General features: G+C 38.8%; 1 protein-coding gene and 1 pseudogene across 9 annotated transcripts in view; one reads left to right on the top strand and one right to left on the bottom strand.

The window, feature by feature from the left end:
* ATE1 (arginyltransferase 1) overlaps positions 1-18044 on the top strand; it is a 166142-nt gene that overhangs the window by 38783 nt on the left and 109315 nt on the right. For all 9 annotated transcript variants that reach the window (XR_009404025.1, XM_059398722.1, XM_059398721.1 and 6 more), the window contains one exon: positions 10188-10220. Coding sequence is in view for 8 of the 9 variants with exons in the window: in XM_059398722.1 (XP_059254705.1) it covers positions 10188-10220 (33 nt within the window). In the remaining variant the exon portion in view is untranslated. The remainder of the gene's footprint in view (positions 1-10187; positions 10221-18044) is intronic.
* On the bottom strand, positions 3857-5434 carry LOC132015482 (ubiquitin-ribosomal protein eS31 fusion protein-like; annotated as a pseudogene).

Raw genomic sequence — 18044 nt, 5'->3', positions numbered from 1 at the left:
CTCTCACCCCCTGCCCCCTCTCAAATAAATAAAAATTAAAAAAAATTATTGGGTATATATGTACCTGGTATGATGTGGAGATATGTGATCTTGCTTGGAATCAGTTGATTTGATAAGTATGTAAGAAGTACCTATAGCCATTATTAATATTTGTTAATAAAATCAACTGTTTGTTTTTAATAATGATTAAATTACTGATAATATATTTGTTTCTTAGTATTTTGACCAGAGGGCTTTTATAATTTTGTCTCAGTTGTGGTTTCCTGCTAATTTTTATTTCTAGGCTTTGTATTTTCTACTTATCCTTTAATTCAGGTCATTCAGATTTTGAAAGACACCCAGTTTTTCAAGGTCAGTTTGAATCCTTTTGCCCAACTTAGTGTCCTTTAATGACACCTGGTTTTGTCCTCAGTCTCTTGAGTAGCTGTTCCTCAGAAGTACTTACTGGAAGTTTCTCTGCAGGAGATTAAAGGTGTTTCTGGACTCCTGGGAAGATCAAAGGAGCAGGGCACAGGTGGTTTCTTCAGTGATAGCAGTTCTTGGTTACTGGTGACTGCTTCTCTCTAGTTATGGCATTTCACCTTGACCCGGTGGGACCCAGTTCTACAGAGTAGCCAGGGGCCATGAAGAGACATAGGGAAAAAGGGGAGACTATGAATATTCATGTATTTGTTCATGATTGATTCAAGTCATGCGTGAATGCATGTGGGCACTTAAGCAGCAAATACTGAGTTCCTACTGTGCGCCAGGCATTATTTTAGACTCCAGGGGTACAACACAGTGAACAAGACAGAAATTTCTTACCCTCAGATTACATACCGGTGAGGGAGATACAAAGTATGTGCGGTATGTTATCGGAGTAATGGGGGGTAACAGTTGGTGACGAAAAGGGGAGGGTTAGAGAGTGGTGGTTGTGATGGTTAAGGAAGGACGTCGGGAAGAGGCTCTGAGGGGAGGGGCCCCTTGGCAGACCCCTGCCTGAAGAGCACAGGCCTGTGTGTGTTGTCGGAAGGTACGTTTCAGGGCCACGGGAGAGGCGTGAGCGGCTCATGTAAGGACTGGCACTGGCAAGGCCGGGAAACGGGACACAGGATGTCTTCCTCATTTATGTTGCTTGTGAACATATTTTTAAAACCCTGCCTTCTTGCCATTTGTTGGCTGAATTTGCCATTATCATAAACAGGCATTCTGCTATAGACTTCTTAGCTGCTTTGTTTCCTTGTTACGTGAACATTTGTCATCATATCTTAGTTCTGTTTTATAATATGGAGATTTGGTATCTCTGGGTGTTACTGCTTTTGTGTGAGTTTGATTAATGGTGGTGATGAATCCTTGGTTTAATGGAAGGGGAGCAAGAACCTAGAAAGGCTTCTAGTTTTGCTGCTAACGGACTACCGGGTGTTTCACGTGTGGGCCTCAGTTTATCCGGACGCAAGCTAGAGGAGCTGGACTAGATCATTACCAAATTCCTTTTAACCATAAAGTTCTATGGCTTAAATAATTTTTAGGAAAAATCCACAGGAGGAGCTCACTCGTAGTTTTTTCCTTTTATTTTCTTTTTTGAATTTAATTTTTATATTTATATACAGCAAAGCTCACAAATTTTAAGTGTGTAACTTAATGAAATGTTACATTTGTATATGCACCTTAACTACCACTTGGATTAAAAAAGAACATTTTCAGCATTTCAGAAGGCTCCTTTTCCAGTCAGTACACTCTCACCCAGAGGCAGCTCCTCTTTGGACCCTAAGATGTTCTTGAGCTTCATATACATGTAATCATGCGACATATACTCTTCTGTGTCACCTTCTTGCTCAGCATCTGTTGTGAGAGTCACGTGTGCTGCATACGGGAGCAGTTTTCTCTAAGTACTGTGCAGTCTTCTGTGGTGTGGGTGGCGGACAGTAAGTCCTTTCTTCTGCTGATGGGCATGCGGATGGCTTCCAGTTTGGGGCTATAATGAAAAAAGTTGCAATGAACATTCTTCTGCCTGTCTTTTGATGGACATGACACTCATTTCTCTTGGGTATATACTTAGGAATTATCCCTCAATTGTAGCGTAAAGAGGGTGCCTGGGTGGCTCAGTGGGTTGGGCCGCTGCCTTCGGCTCGGGTCACGATCCCAGGGTCCTGGGATCGAGCCCCGTATCAGGCTCTCTGCTCCACAGAGAGCCTGCTTCCCTTTCTCTCTTTCTGCCTGCTTCTCTGCCTACTTGTGAGCTCTGTCTGTCAAATAAATAAATTAATTAATTAAAAAACATTGTAGCGTAAAGATATCTTAGCTTTTGTGAATACAGCCCATTTTTTGTAGTGGTTGGACCTTACGAGAATTCTTATTGCCTCATTCTCACCAACGCTTGGTAGTGTACGACATTTTAACCAGCCTCTCTGGTGGGTATCTTTAGTGGTGTTATATTGAAGTTTAACTTTGCCTTTTGCCAAGCACCTTTTCATGAATGTATGAGCCGTTTGAATGTCCTCATTTTTGGAAAGTGCCTGTTGAAGAGTCTGTCTCACCTTTAAAAAAATCAGGCTTTCTCTTTTCTCCTTATTGATTGCTAAGAATTTTCTATATTCTCTGGCTAGGGGTCCTTTCACAATCTGGAAATAACCTGTATGCAGTACTTAAGAAAATGTTACAGTGAGAAGAATGCAGTTTTGACGCCTCCCCACTTAGTTTACAGATTAAGAGAACAAAAGGTTTAAAGATTTTTCTTATTGTATAGTTTCCCAATGTTCATTAAAAAAAAAAAAAACCCAAGATATTTTTCTTCATAAACACACTTAAATTATTTCTACATTTATTATTATCTATTTTAATATTTTGTGCTAGTCCTTAATGTAAGTGTTGTAAACAAGCTTGCCTTCAGGTTATTAGGTCTTGTGGTGGAATGATTTTTTTTTTTTAATTTATATATTTATTTATTTAACTGATAGAGAGCACACAGGCACATGTACAAGCAGGCTCGATCCCAGGGACCCAAGATCAGGATCTGAGCTGAAGGCAGACCCTTAACCATTTGAACCACCCAGGTGCCCCCAAAAGATTCCTCCATTAGAGAAGCCCCATGATTCTGGACTCCGCACATGATGTCACCAACACAGGAGTCTTTTTTTAGTAGGTGTTCATTTTGGTGACTTGGTCAAGAACTTTTCTTTGCCCTTTGATATGACCTCTGTTTATGGTGCTGATAGTTTTGTAAAACAATGAAAGTCTTTTAAATTCCATTCTCTTGGAGCTCTTCAAGCTGCAGAATTTTATATATATATAATATATATAAATATGTTATATAATTTTTAATATTTATTTTTAAATATTTAAATTAATTTTTAAAACATTTAAAATATTAAATAAAATATAAATATATTTAAAATATAAAATATTTTAAAGTATTTAAAAATTAAAATTAAAAATTAATTAAAATTTAAAAATCAAAAATAAAAATTAATAAAAATAAAAATTAAATTAAAAAATTAAATATTGGGCACCTCGGTGGCTCAGTGGGTTGAGCCACTGCCTTCGGCTCTGGTCATGATCTCGGGGTCCTGGGATTGAGTCCCACATCGGGCTCTCTGCTCAGCAGGGGATCTGCTTCCCTTCCTCTCTCTCTGCCTGCCTCTCTGCCTACTTGTGATCTCTCTGTTAAATAAATAAATTAAAAAAAAATTAAATATTTAAAATATTAAAAAATATTTAAATAATATTTTAAACATTTAATAATAAAAATATATAATTCAAAAATATATTTATATAAAATAATTTATATAATTTATATTTATATATAAATATGTATTTATATATATTTTATATATTTATATATATGTATGTTTGTTTTTTTAGTTCATGTCTTTTATTATTAACTCATATACAATTGTTTGTCTTCTGGTTTGTCGAAGCAATACTTCAGACAACATTTGCCACAATAATGTCTGTCCAGCTGGCCAGCCATAAAAACTCCAGCACCATACTCAGTCTGAAGGGCACTCTGACGAAGGCGACGGATTTTTCCATTCTCATCCACCTTATTGTATTTCAGGATGGCCAATTTAACCTTCTTTCTCTTATTCTAGGGAGTGGTATAAGACTTCCTCTTCCTTTTCTTAGCACCAGCACAAAATGAAGAGCAGACTCCTTTTGAGCATTGTAACCAGGCAGAGTATGTCCATCTTCCAATAGCTTGCCAGCAAAGATCGGTCTCTGCTGATCAGGAGGAATTCCTTCCTTATCCTGAATCTTGGCCTTCACATCTTCTATTGTATCTAAGGGTTCAACCTTGAGAGTGATGGTCTTCCCTGTAAGGGTTTTCACGAAAATCTGCTTCTTGGTGGTGGTTCCACCGCAGATCGCAGATTGGAAAGAAAAGCCTGTAGAATTATATTCTCACCAGATTATAGATTCATCTTTCAGTCTTCACCATTTAATTTTAGAAATGGAAGCACCATAACTTGAGGTAGTAAATAGTAAGTAAAATTTTAATATGTTCAAATATATATTATTTGTTTTAATAGATACAAAGTCACTGTAAGACGTACAACTGTCATTATAGTGAATACGTGCAGTGAGATAGGTGGTAATGAATGACTTAGTTATTGCCCAAATCTCTACGGCTCTTAGAAATTGGCAAGTAGTAAAAGAGTATGCATCAAAGTAGCTCACTTCTTAGGGCATGCATTAGCTAACCGGACTCAACACAGCGAAAGCTGTGGAGCTCTTTGTAGAGTGTTACGGACTTTTGTGATTCTGGGAAGACATTACAGTCTTTCAAGAGGCATTTTATTCTAGTCCCTTCCGTGGTGTTGGCTTGAGCATTAGGCCGCTCACCAATCTAAAGTGCGAAATCTTACACTAGGAGGGGTAATTTTGGATAGGAACCGTACCTCTTAAAAGGAGGGAAAAGGGGACCAGTAATTCACTGATAGTTTGTATTAGACTTTTCATACTATAAAAAGGCGTATGGAATATTTTTTGTGAGCATTTTTATTAAATACAGATTGGGGAAACTGAATCAGAGCTGGTAGTGTTTCCCAGGATGAGTTTTGTAGAATATTCTATAGAATGTTACTAAATGTTATGCGAAATTAAAAACAAACCAAAAAACAAAACTTTCTGGTCATGTAGCTTTGGAAAGCACTAGATAAAATAAAGTTGAAGAGTTTTTGTTTTTCTAACTTTGTTGAGATATAGTTGACAATAGAGTATTGTGTGAGGTCTACAACATGCTGCTTTGAAACCCATATACTGCAGCGTGATTACCACCATAGTGCCAGCTAATACCTTGATTATATCACATAGGTACCATTTCTGTTTTGTCATGAAAACACTTAAGATTGATCTACTTGGGTTTTTTCTTTTAAAGCAACTTGTACTATATTGTACAGTGTTGTTACCACACACGATTACAATGCTGTGTTTTCAATCCACAGAACTTACTCATCTTGTAGGGTTTGTTTTTGTTTTTAATGGCAGGAATTCTTGAAGCCTTCAATTTGTCAGTGTACCTTATAATTCTCTAGGATGAGGAAGGGGGAAGTGAGGCGGCAATAATACGCAGCATTTCTTGAACCTCTGTGGCCGTGGAGTCATGTTTTAGAGAGTGCCTCAGGAACTTGGTGTGCCACAGTACCTTTTGGTGAAACTGGTTTGGCTGAAATCATTTTACAGATAAAAAACTAAGGCCCCAATAATTGAAGGTACTCACTCAAGTGGATGAATCTAGTGAGATTCCAGATCGACTCTTAGATCATTGTTCTTTCTTTCTGTTGACAAAAGAAGGGCATTTAGTGGCTTAAGGGACATAGATTTAAATACATTAGGATGTAAGTATGATTTTCTTTGTCATCTTTTAAGATTTATTGAAGCTTAATGGCTAGTCCAAGGGCTCTAGGTCTAACCAAATAAGCCAGTGCAAGTGTTACTCCCTTCAGCCACTTGCCGGCTGGTGGATTAGAGAGCAACTCTAGAAAGGAAGTTAAGGATTGCTTGAATCTGTTCTGTTTTCTCCCCCCACTAAAGTCAGGGTAAACAGGATCTTTGTCCTCAGACCTTAGCTGTCACTGCCTGCTAAGTACAGATTTAATTCCATTCTCTGGATGACTTGTTAAATGGGTGTTAGCTATGTAGGCTGCTTTTGAAGGTTTTGTTTTTCTGCAGTGAAATGAAATAATAAAACTCTTTTCTTCTGTAGAATCAGATTAATGTCTAAGAGTTGGAGATTCACGAGAAACACATTCTTAACAAAACTTAGTTCCTGCACTGCCTTAAAACAGTCAGTTTCCAAATATAGTACCGAATATGTACCAGCGGTTGTGGGAGAATGGAAAGGGAGCCTCAATTAACTTAATTTAGACTCTTAACTGAATCAAAACTGCCAAATTCCTGGGAGGAAAACTTAGCATCTTACATGGAGGTATGATAAAGGTTTTAAATAAAGATTTTGTTAGGTTATAGCCTTAAGTCGTTAGACTTGTCCCCTGACAGTTTGTAAGTGCCATGTGCCGGGGTGAAAGCTCAAGGAAGCAGCAGCAGCGGCGGTATTTGGTTAATGCGGGGACACTTGGGGTAATCGGTGTGAACAGTTACGTGAAAGACTTGAACTCCACTTTGACAAGTAGGCATAACTCTTTGATTTAGGAAAAAAAAAAAAAAATTTATGCCTTATAAAAATTTGCTGTTTAATGTTTCCTTTTTTGTTAAAATATAGGATTTAACATGGTTCCTTATTAAAAAGAAAAGGCATTTCAGGAATATAGTAGCTTATATTACTTACATGTTGAATGTTTTCTACTGCAAAGATAAATGGTCGATCATAGTTTTGCCAGGCTGTTTTGACAAAACCAGTGGTGTGCATTCTTCTCTCCTTCTGGCCTCCTTCCCCTCCCCTCCTCCCCCCCTCCAGCCCCCCCTAGCCCCCCCCCCACCCCCCACATAACTGGCATGGTTAATAACAAGTCTTGGAAAAAGAAAGAACTTCCTGATCATAACTGACAGGAAGTTTAGCTACAATTTTGTGCTTGGAAAACGGTTGAGAAAATTTTGGTAAGCGCTAAGTGCTTTTCTGGAAGGAATGAGAGGGTGTTACGACGTAGGCTACGGATGGAGCTGGAGGTGGTAAGAATACTTAAGAGAAGCAAGGTCAGTAAGGAGTGTGGAACACGAGAACTGATCTGGGTCTATCCTTTTTCCCTTTTTAGAGGCCTGAAAGGTTTTTTAAAATAGTACTGATACCCTTTATGCCTGAATGCTAAATACGGAACGTACTTCTTCTTATTTAAAAAAAAATTCAGGAGCGTCTGCGTGGCTCAGTCTGTGAAGCGTCTGCCTTCCTCAGGTCATGATCCCAGGGTCCTGGGATCCAGCTCAGGAGGGAGCCTACTTCTCCCTCTCTCTGCTGCTCCCCCTGCTTATGCTCTCTTGCTTTCTATCAAAAAAATAAAATCTTTTTTAAAAATTCAAGAGTAGATGAGATAATTGATGGCATTTTTATGAATTTTAGCAAGTGAGTCCAGGTAATAATGTTACTGATTTTGTAACGAGAAACCTGTTTGCGTTTGAAAAGCCAGATGTCGAGGAGGTTGTTCCTATTTTCAGCTGTATTAAATCAACATGTCTTAGAAGTAGTCTTTAAAATAGATAAAATAAGATAGATAAAATAGATAAAAACTGTGGCTATATTTATTTTCAGTTGTTTCTAGAATGATGAAGTATATTCCTGTCTGTAAAATCAGTAAGATGTTTTGTAAACATATTAAGTTCTTTAGTTTCTCAACATTTTGCCTAAATATCTAAAATAGGATCTTTCCCTTAAACTTACTAACTTAACTATGCCCATAACATATTTTTTAAGTAGCCATATTAGTATAACTATGTTAGAAAAGTGGTGTTAATGTGGACTATAGACTGTGGCCATACTCTTTTTTGTTGTAACAGCATCATTGAGCCATTTTTATACTGATCAGACATTCTGATGGTATCTCTTAAAAGGCATCTATTTCTACTGTCAGAGTGTATGTACAAATATATTTTGTAATTAATTTGCTTTTTTATAGTTCTTTTTCAAAGTATTACCATTTGTGTTGAATATAATATGTGTCATTTCACAATGAAAATTTACTAACTAATTAACTGAAGGGAACTAGCCGTGGGTTTTCTGGTGTACTAATCGAGAAATAGCATTTTTTGACTTTTTCATGTCCTTTGAGTAGGAGAGTGAATGTGCACCTTGTGATATGTTATTCTGTTTTTACTGGTTTGGGAATTGAGAACTTCTACTATGTACTTCATGTTTTGGCAGCTTCAAGCAGCATAGAAATTTTTAGGTCTATTTTGAAAAAGCCGTGATAGGAATGTTATATGCACATGTGACAAAGGTGTGTGTCAGTTACTGGATCCACAGGGAGACCCTCATTTTCTTGGAGAGTAATTATGTGTTTCTTTTGATTGTTATTTAAAGTCAAGTGACTTCCATCCTGACATATCAGTTACTACTGAACCAGAACTACTTCTAAGTCCTAAAGTATAATGCGTACCACGTCAGTAATATGCACATAATGGCCAGAAACCGGGCAAGAGCCTATTTCTCATTTTGAGATAAAAATTCTCCATACCTCATTTTTCTCCACTGTTAAAACTGGCTAGTCTTTCAGTTCTTTCTCTTTTGTCCTGGGAGGAAGGGTAGGGATAGTCTTGTGTTGGACTACTGTGAAAATAATCCAAGATCACAAGGTTGCCCTTTAAATTTCAACAGAATTAATTTGTTACATATCAGCATTATGAAAACTTAAAATTTTGGTATATCTTGCACTTTCAGAAAGTTCTCTTAACAGTTAATATAATCAAATTGTATATTGATATTTAAATTAAGAGAAAGGTTACTTAAGTAACGGGACCTGAATGATAGTAGTTAATTACATGGCTTTGGTGTGCACTAGTAACATTTTACAAATATATTTGCTTTAGCTTTGTGGGGAGGAAGTGTCTGATATACTTTTTAAACTTTATTATAGAAAACTAGAAATATTCACAAAGTATAAAGAGTTCTGTAATGAATCTGCATATATTCATCTCTTGTCCTCACCAGTTTAATATAATGGCAAGTCTTATTTGATCTACACACTATCCTACAATAGTTCCCTCCTGACAGCCCCCAGTGATTTTGAAGGAAATCCCAGGCATCATGTAATTTCATTGAGAAATATTTCAATGTGTATCTCTAAAAGAGAATCAAGTTATTTGTATTCCCTGTGAGTACTAGCTAGCTTTGTTGTGGAGAGGAAGTTCAAGAGTGCTTGGAAACAAGCCTGTTACTGCATTTTATTGTAGTTATTTTGCATTTAGAAAGATCAAGAGTTTATACTATGGGTATTTTACTACTCCAGTAACTCTCAAAGGATTTGAAATGTTGATTTTATAAATAACAGCTAAAAAACATTGTGAATTATCATCACGACTGTCTGCGGAGTCACGTGACAGTCCTCACTCCAGAGCTGAGCTGGGGTTTGCTTTGTCATTTGTTCCTGGCTCCTCCCTGCCCCGCCAAAATGGATGTTTCTTTATTTAAATGCTGAGCAATGGCATGTATAACACTTAGTTTCAGATGAAATTCTGTAAGCCTTGACATGTGTCCGAGAAAGAGCTAGGAAAGAGAGCAAGGAGGCATGTGTGCAGAGAGAGAATGGGGTGAGCGCTGTGGCCGGGCCCCAGCGTGGGCGGCCTCTCCTCCTTTCCCTCTCGCTCCCCAGCCTCCTTGCCTGGTCTTGACTTTTTATTTCTTTTCTTGGTTCCCCTTTGGTTTCTATCTTTGCCTTCTCTTGGCCTTGACTTAATTTTGCCTGTGGCATTCATTGTCAGGAAGATTGCTGTGGAGGATGTGATATTATGTAGGGGTTGTAAGATGAAACCTTAACAAAGGAAAGCTTTTAAGAATAATTTGTTGGGCTTTAATTCATTTTTTATACAGATTTTATTTAATTCAAATAGCTGGATACCAACTTTGGGATAGATTGAACTTTTCTATACTCTGTGGATGAACTACACAATATATCAAAAATGTTAATTTTGCAGACTTTAAAGTTTACTTTAGATGCTGTTATTGAAAAGATATGTAATAATAATTTTTCCTTTTTTTTGTTGTCTTTTGCTGCGCATTTCTTGGATGAAACTGATCCTGATATTCAAACGTGACTCTGCAGTTTACAAGGTTCCTTTGCAGCTCCCCTCTGGAGGTAAGAGTTTACTCCCTAACCTTAATGCTAGGGTCACTAATGGAACATCACTACTGGCATGTTTTGTTAGGCACTTATTTGGTAATTTAGAGGTGATCATTTTGTTTTAACGCATACTCTTCAATAATGGTAATGAGATGAATACGGACTTTTTTTAGAATAAGAAATCCTGTAAGTTACAGAACTGCTCACCTTCATAACAGGTCGTTGTTTCTTTTAAGGACATTTTCTTTTTTTAAGTAAACTGAAATCAGTCTTGCATTGTAAAGAGCCTTATTGTATCTGTTTCGTAACGTAACTGTTGACGCTAGCCAAATCGTCTTAACTGCCCTGGCATTAACTGAGAGCTGGAGGAGTTGTGGGGGGGCGTCGGGGAGGGGTGCTATTGTCAGGCAAGTTTTTGTTGGTTTGAGAGCTCTTTTTCAAACCCCGGAATTGATAAGGGAAGAACAAAGGACTTACCTGTCACTGAGCCTTTTTTAAACGCAGGCTTGCTCCCTTCCTGTGTCTCCCTCCCCAACTTCTCTCCGGTCCTTCCCTCCCCCCTTCCCAGTGCACTGCCACCTTGAGTCCTCATACTCGTTCTGCAGTGTAGAGCTGGGTTTCCAGTGATAACACTGTGGTATAAAGATATTTAGGAAAAACACCTGACCTGTGCGTGGACACAAGATGGGTAAGGCTTGGAGGAAGGAGGAGGACGGAGGAGGCAGCAGAGTGTGTGCGAGATGCTTGATCTCAGAAGCAAAGCTGGGTTTCAGAGCGTTCCTTCCCTTACTGGCCACACCGGGCAAATAGCAACTTCCCTGTGCCTGGATTTTCTTATCCTTAAAAACGCAGATGATAATTCCTACCTGTCCAATGAAGGTCAACATAGCAGCATTTTTTTTAAAAGATTTTATTTATTTGACAGAGAGAGAGATTACGCAGAGAGGCATTGGGCGGGGGGGTGGGGGGAAGCAGGCTCCCCGTGGAGCAGAAAGCCCAATGCGGGGCTTGATACCAGGACCCTGGGATCATGACCTGAGCCGAAGGCAGAGGCTTTAACCCACTAAGCCACCCAGGCGCCTCCTTAGCAGCATTTTTAAAGTGCTACTCAGGGACACCTGGGTAGCTGAGGCTCAGGTCTTGATCCCAGGGTCATGAGTTCAAGTGAGTTTAGTAAATCAAGTGCTACTCAAACCTTAGCAATATTTCGTATTTTTCTCTTGGGCTGCACTGCAGCCGCACACAGTAAGATGCTCTTCTCTGCCTTCCCTTGGTTCTTCCTTCTGCTTCTGTTTATATTGCCTTTAGGTTCCCTTCCCCGTTCCCAGCTTGTCCAAATCCTGTCCGTCTTCAGGTTGAGCCTACACGCTTTGTCCACTGTCCGGCCCTTCTCTGCCTCTACACAGAGAGGCAATTGTTCCCTTTTCTGCTTCTGTGACACTGTGTTCACGAAATTCCTGAAGCATTATGGGTATACAGTGTAGCCCAGTCTGGCACATTCAGTACTCTTAGAGACCAGTTTGATGATCGCCAGGGGAAACTGACGAGGCCAGAGAGTGCCATCCAGGTTTGGTTACATTTTCTAAATAATCCAGCATCAAGGGGGAAACAAAGCTCTGTTTGGACAGACTATGGGCTTTGAAATGTCGGCTCATGAGCAAGTCATTTCATCTTTTAGTTAATCTAAAAATGGAAATGGTGATATTTTATGGTTATTAAAACAAAATGAAATAGTGTGTGACAAACACTGAGCATAATGCCTGTCACATAGAATTTTAAATAAAGTTTATTGCAAGAACAATAAAAAAAGCAAACCATAAGAAATTTGAAGACAGTAGAAATTATATAATTTACTCTTTAGTTGATGAAGCATTTTTATAAGTATAGTAAGATGGGAAGTATCGCAGAGGAAAGGATTGAGAAGTAAGATTTGCTTCTGTTAAAAATCCGTAATTTTGGGGGTGCCTGGGTGGCTCAGTTGTTAAGTGCCTGCCTTCAGCTCAGGTCATGATCCTGGAGTCCTGGGATCGAGCCCCACGTCTGGCTCCCTGCTCAGCGGGAAGCCTGCTTCTCCCTCTCACTCCCCCTGCAGTGTTATCCCTCTCTCCCTGTGTCTTTCTCTGTCAAATAAATTTAAAAATCTTAAAAAAAAAAATCCTTAATTTTGTTCATTAAAACGTATATAGATAGAAGGCAGTTTGGGGAAGGTGTGATAAGGTTATTACACTTAATGATCTCCTGGAATCAATTTTAAAATGTACTACTTTATTTCCCATAACTTTTGGTTGTATTTTATGAGATAGTGTGGTGAAATACCAATGGTAATAAATGTTTTAAGAGTTTAACCTTGTAAGTAATCAAAGAAGTATAGTTTAAAAGAACAGTGATAAATGCTTGCTTACCTATTTAGATAGCTTTTTTTTTCCTAATGAATGCTTAGGAAGATCGATAGGATGGAATGTTTTTAAACTTTGTCTTTTAGAGAAATCACTTTGGTCATCTGTATAAATTCATATCTGTGGGATGTGTGCCTCAGTAATTCTAGGCTAAGAATCACTGCCTGAGAAATAATGAGAAGTGGGGACAAAACTTGCATAAATGTTTATTATAGCATGACTTGTAATGGCAAAAAAAATTATAAACAGTCTAAATGTCCAGCAGTAGGAGAAGGTCAAGTAAATAATGGTACAGACAGCCATATTACGGATAGAATCGACAGCCATTAAAATGGGGATTATGCATATACATATTCATGAGTGTTGATGAACAAAACAGTGATAGAAGTAGGATGTAAAGTTATACCTGTAAATCTCATTTTAAATATAATTTAAGCATACAGAAATTAGTTACAAAGAAGACATACAAGATGTTAAATTTTTTGATCCTTTGCTTTTCCATGAAGGGGCCACAATGGGGAGACGAGAAACCTTGGTAGGTTTTTAGCGGTGGCTTTTGTCATCAGTGTTTGGGAAGTACATCAGGCAGGTTTGATTGATGTGCAAACAGGATCTAGTTTTGTAGGAAAAAGGTGGGTGGGGAGAAATTGCAGGAGCTTAGGTGAAGAGAATGCCGCTTAAGGTCTCAGGTTGGACTCTGATTTCAGCAAGAGCTCTGAGGGGAAACCAGGAAGAATGGGTTTGAGCAGAAGACATTTAGGCTGGATTGGTTTACCTGGACATGGCGTGAGTAAGGAGGCTGGGAGCTTGCTGTCCGCGGCACTCCTGGGGCAAATATCCTTCTAAATAGACCTCACCTATAGACTTTTCTCAAATGTAAGCCCAGTGAGAGAGGACCCTGTTTTTCTTGTTTCGTCTGTGTGTCTGGTTTTATAGTAAATAGTACAGTGGAGGCTGTGGGTAAATATTTGTTGAATGAATGGATGGATGAATGAATGACTGAGCTGGGTGAGGCTGAGGCTGCAGAGAACAGGGTTTTACCTATAATTTGGCAGCGGTCAGCTAAAAACACACAAGGCCTGATATTTGTGTTTCGATATGGTTAACAGTCTTTCTAGCAAGATTGTAGCTACTTAAGATCAGGATCTTCATCTTTTTTCGTCTTTGGACGCTCTCAGGTATAGATAGGACTTGGAGTTTACCAACTGTACAGCTAGAGTTATACCGAACAGATATATTTTTTTAAATTATATCTGGCTAAATATTGAGAATCTATGTGCAAAAGCTTTTCTCTTTGGTGAAAAGTAGAGGGAAAGTATGATCAAATTTTAGTGATAGTTTCTGTCAATTTCTGTCTGATCTGCTTTCTCCACTTAATGATCTGGAGTTGTGTTTTACCTTGTTTAAATATCTCTTTTCTTACTGAGCTTATGGACTTGGGAAAGGAAAAAAAAAAGTCAAAATTACAGATGACCAGTGTGCTTTTCTTTACTTGAAGTATTTGGGATATACTTTGAGGGCTTTCTGTTGGAATTTTGCAGGGGCTTCCTGATGACCTAGTTAGTTAGTGGCTGCTACCCCAAATTTTCAACAGCACTGAGCTCGGGATTCTGTTCCTTTGCCACCTCACAGAGCCTGAAAGCCAAAGTAAAGCCAAAGCAGGAGAGTGTTAGGAGTCCCAAATGCTTAATTTGCCATTGCGCTCATGTTTTAGCTGGAGAAGGAAAGTTTCACATATGGTAAATACCAAAACACCTTCCCTAATTTTGATTAAAAGAAAAATCTGGTAGAGACCATAAAATACATGAGTCTTGCAGTAGAAAATGAAGACTACTTTAAACTTCACTTTGTCCACAAAACTAGTACAAATGAGCCATGCCCCTTTGTTGTAAGTCCTAAACAGTTAACTGCCACATGAATCTAACGAAATTGTCAGGTTATAGTAATTACATCAGTAACTTGATCTGCTGTCATTTGAATGGAGCCATGTGTGGAGAGTCAGTTACTTCCCTCTGTGGGGCTGACCCTTTTACATTCCTGTAAGCTGAAGACTAATAGAGCTCATTAAGCTTTATGGGAAAAGAGCTTTTATCACCTCGTCAAGTCAGGCAACATATTTCCATTATATTCCTAATTTCATGTGGCTCTGTGGTTGCTGATGTGCACTCCCCTATTAGGTTCACATCGGCCCTCTTCCTTACAGACATTTTTATTGACATTTCTAAGTCTGAATTACATTTTGTGTGGCACCACCTACAGATGTCTTCAATTAAATGTAGGTAAATAAAGGGGATTATATATCAGAGGCTAAAAGATTCTTGAAATTCTCTTCCGAATCAGACTTTGCCAGCCAGTCCAGTAGGGTGCAGTCTTGTCGGCATTTCGGAGGCGGAGAGCGACAGGAGAGATGTTTGTAGGACATTTCACCATGTGTGAATGTAGGTGGCTTAGGTTCTGTTAAGGTATGTCCTTCCGATTTCATTTCAAATCAATTACAGTCTTCATTTAGTAGGTATCATAGTCACTTACTGAGATGTTAGCACCTGTAGTGGATGGGTGCAATGCTAAGCTCTTTGCTTATGTTGTTTTAATTCTCATAGAGCGTCTGTGAGGTAGATATTCCCAGGTTTGTTCTAAGGAAAATTGAGCCCGGAGAGGTACATTGGTTGAGCACAACATCACAGCTGTTGATATGTGGCAATAATAACAAGGTAGAAAGGAGAAAATGAAATAATCTATAAGATTTTTTTTTTAAGTTTTAATTTTCATTCTAATCAGTTAACACATAGTGTCATATTAGTTTCAGGTGTACAATATAGTGGTTCAGCAGTTCCACACATCACCTGGTGCTCATGATGACAGGTGCCCTCCTTAGTCCCCATCACCTGTTTCACCGTCTCTCCTCCCCACCTCTGGTAATGCTGTAAGATTCTTGCACTATGTGAAGTGGTAAGTTCGAGATGTATTTTGTAAACCAAAGGGCAAGATTTCTCAAGCTTGGCACTACTGACGTTTTGGATCCATTAAATCTTTCTTGTGGGCGCTATCCTGTACATTGTGTCATGCTTTGCAACATCTCTAGCTTCTACCTAAGAGATTCCAGGAGCACCCTCCCCCTGAATTGAAACAAAATGTCTCTAGACTGCCGGATGTCCCAGAGGGGTGAATTGACTCCCTCTTGAAAACCACTGCCCTAGAGCAGTCTTAGAAACAAAGAGATCCAGTTGATAAGCCAGTCGTGAAAATAAGGGCCAGGATAGCTTGTTTTCAGTCTCAGGAGAGGCAGAAAGGAGGAGAGGTGAACAAAGAAAAGGGAGACGGACAGCAAACAGCAGGAAGCCCAGCCCTGCTGATTGCACTCAGTATAAATGATCGGAACCGGGACTCTGCTGTCGACATGTTCCGTATCTACACTGTCCCAAGCACATGCATAGCTAGTGGTCGTACGTAGATACTGAGCTTTTTAGGATCTGAATTTAAAATTTTAAGATTTTAGTGAACTTACGAAGCCGCATATGGCCAGTGGCTCTCCTATTGGACAGTACCTATCCGAACACTCTAATTAAAAGTTAGAGATTGTCAGATTAGATTTAAAAAAAAAAAAAAAAAGGCAAGATCTACCTTAACTGTGCTGACGTGGATCATTTAAAAGTAAAAGGCCAGAGTAAGGCAAACCACGCAAATGCTAATTGTGAAAAAGTTGGAGTGGCTATATATTCTTATCTGACAAAGCAGACTTCAGGGCATGGGCTGGCAACTGAAAGGAAGAGGGACATTTCATAGAGCTAAGAGGTCAGTTCATCATAAAAAAACGCAGTAATCCAAAGCGTGAGACAGTCATAGAGCCCAGGAACACCTGGAGCAAAAGCCAGCGGAACTGAAAGGGGAAGGAGTCCAGTCCACAGTGGAAGGTGGAGACTCTAGGACGACTTTCTCCATAGTTGGCAGAAGAATTAGAAATTAGGAGGACTACAGAAGATGTGAACAAGACTATCACACAATTTTACTTCATTGACCTCTGCTGAACACTGTACCCAACAGTGACAAATGACATATTTTTTCAAATACACAGGGAACATTCACTAAGATCAGATGCTGTACCATTATACAGAGCTCAGTAATAGAAAGGATCAAAATCATCCCTGATCACAACGGAATTGTTAGACTCGGTAATAGAAAGAACTCATAGCTCAGTAGTAATAAGACAATGTAGTTTAAAAATGGGCAAAAGACTTGATTATGTATTTCACCAGAGAAAACATACAGTTGGTTAATAAGCTCATGAAAAGATGCTCACCGTCCATTAGGGAAATGTAGATTAAAACCACAATGAGATACCACCACAAACCCCGGAGAATGGCTGTAATCAAAAGACAGTAACAGGTGTTGGCAAGATGTGGAGAAATTGGCAACCTTAGTCACTGCGGGGACGTTTAAGATGGTATAGCCATGGTTTTGCATTTCTTCAAAATATTAAAGACAGGGTTACTGTTTGACCCCAAAATACAGGAATATCCAAGCAAAATGAAAAATAGACGTCCAAAGACTTGGATGTGAATGTTCATAGTAACATTATTCATAATGGCCAGAAGCTGGGAACAATTGAAATGTCCGTCAGCTGGTGAGTGGATAAACGTCTGTGTGTACAGCGGAGTACTGTTCGGCTATAACGGGCACCAGTTGTGATATAGGTTACAATGTGGGTGAACCTTGAAAACATTACGCAAAAGAAGCCAGACACAGGGGGCTACATACTGTGTTTCAGTTTTAATGAATTACTCAAAAAAGGGACATTTAGAGAGACGGAAAGCAGATGAGTGTAATTATAGGTAGGAGTGAAGGATTAAGTACATACATAGGGGGCTCCTAGGAGCTTTGGAGATGATAGAGATAATCCCAAATTTGATTGTGGTGGTGATTCCACAATTCTATAAATTTGCTAAAAATCACAAAATTAACGCTTAAAATGGGTGAGTTTTTATCATATGTAACTAAAGCTGGGGGGAAAAAGGCATATATCATTTCTTCATCCTTTAATATTCTAAAATGTAGAAAAGATCTGATTCAACTTGGTATCTTACTTCCTTACTAACCCCTAGTTGTGGTGTAGTCTTTGCAGATTTAGTATGCCCCAAGATAGTGTTATATATTGAAATAGATGTGTTTGAAGGAATATTAGCTATTTGTTAATACTCTTAATTTTAAGTGTTGGCCATTAGTGTATTTTGATAGTTTGTAAAACCATCTTTCCCACTTTTTTTTTTTTTTAAAGATTTTATTTATTTATTTGACAGACAGAGATCACAAGTAGGCAGAGAGGCAGGCAGAGATAGAGAGAGAGAGAGGGAAGCAGGCTTCCCGCAGAGCAGAGAGCCCGATGCGGGGCTCGATCCCAGGACCCTGAGATCATGACCCGAGCCGAAGGCAGCAGCCCAAACCACTG

This window comes from Mustela nigripes, chromosome 4 (genome assembly GCF_022355385.1).
Source record: "Mustela nigripes isolate SB6536 chromosome 4, MUSNIG.SB6536, whole genome shotgun sequence".
NCBI classification, from domain to species: domain Eukaryota; kingdom Metazoa; phylum Chordata; class Mammalia; order Carnivora; family Mustelidae; genus Mustela; species Mustela nigripes.
Note: the sequence above shows the minus strand (reverse complement) of the source record. Positions and strands in the feature narration are given on the sequence as shown.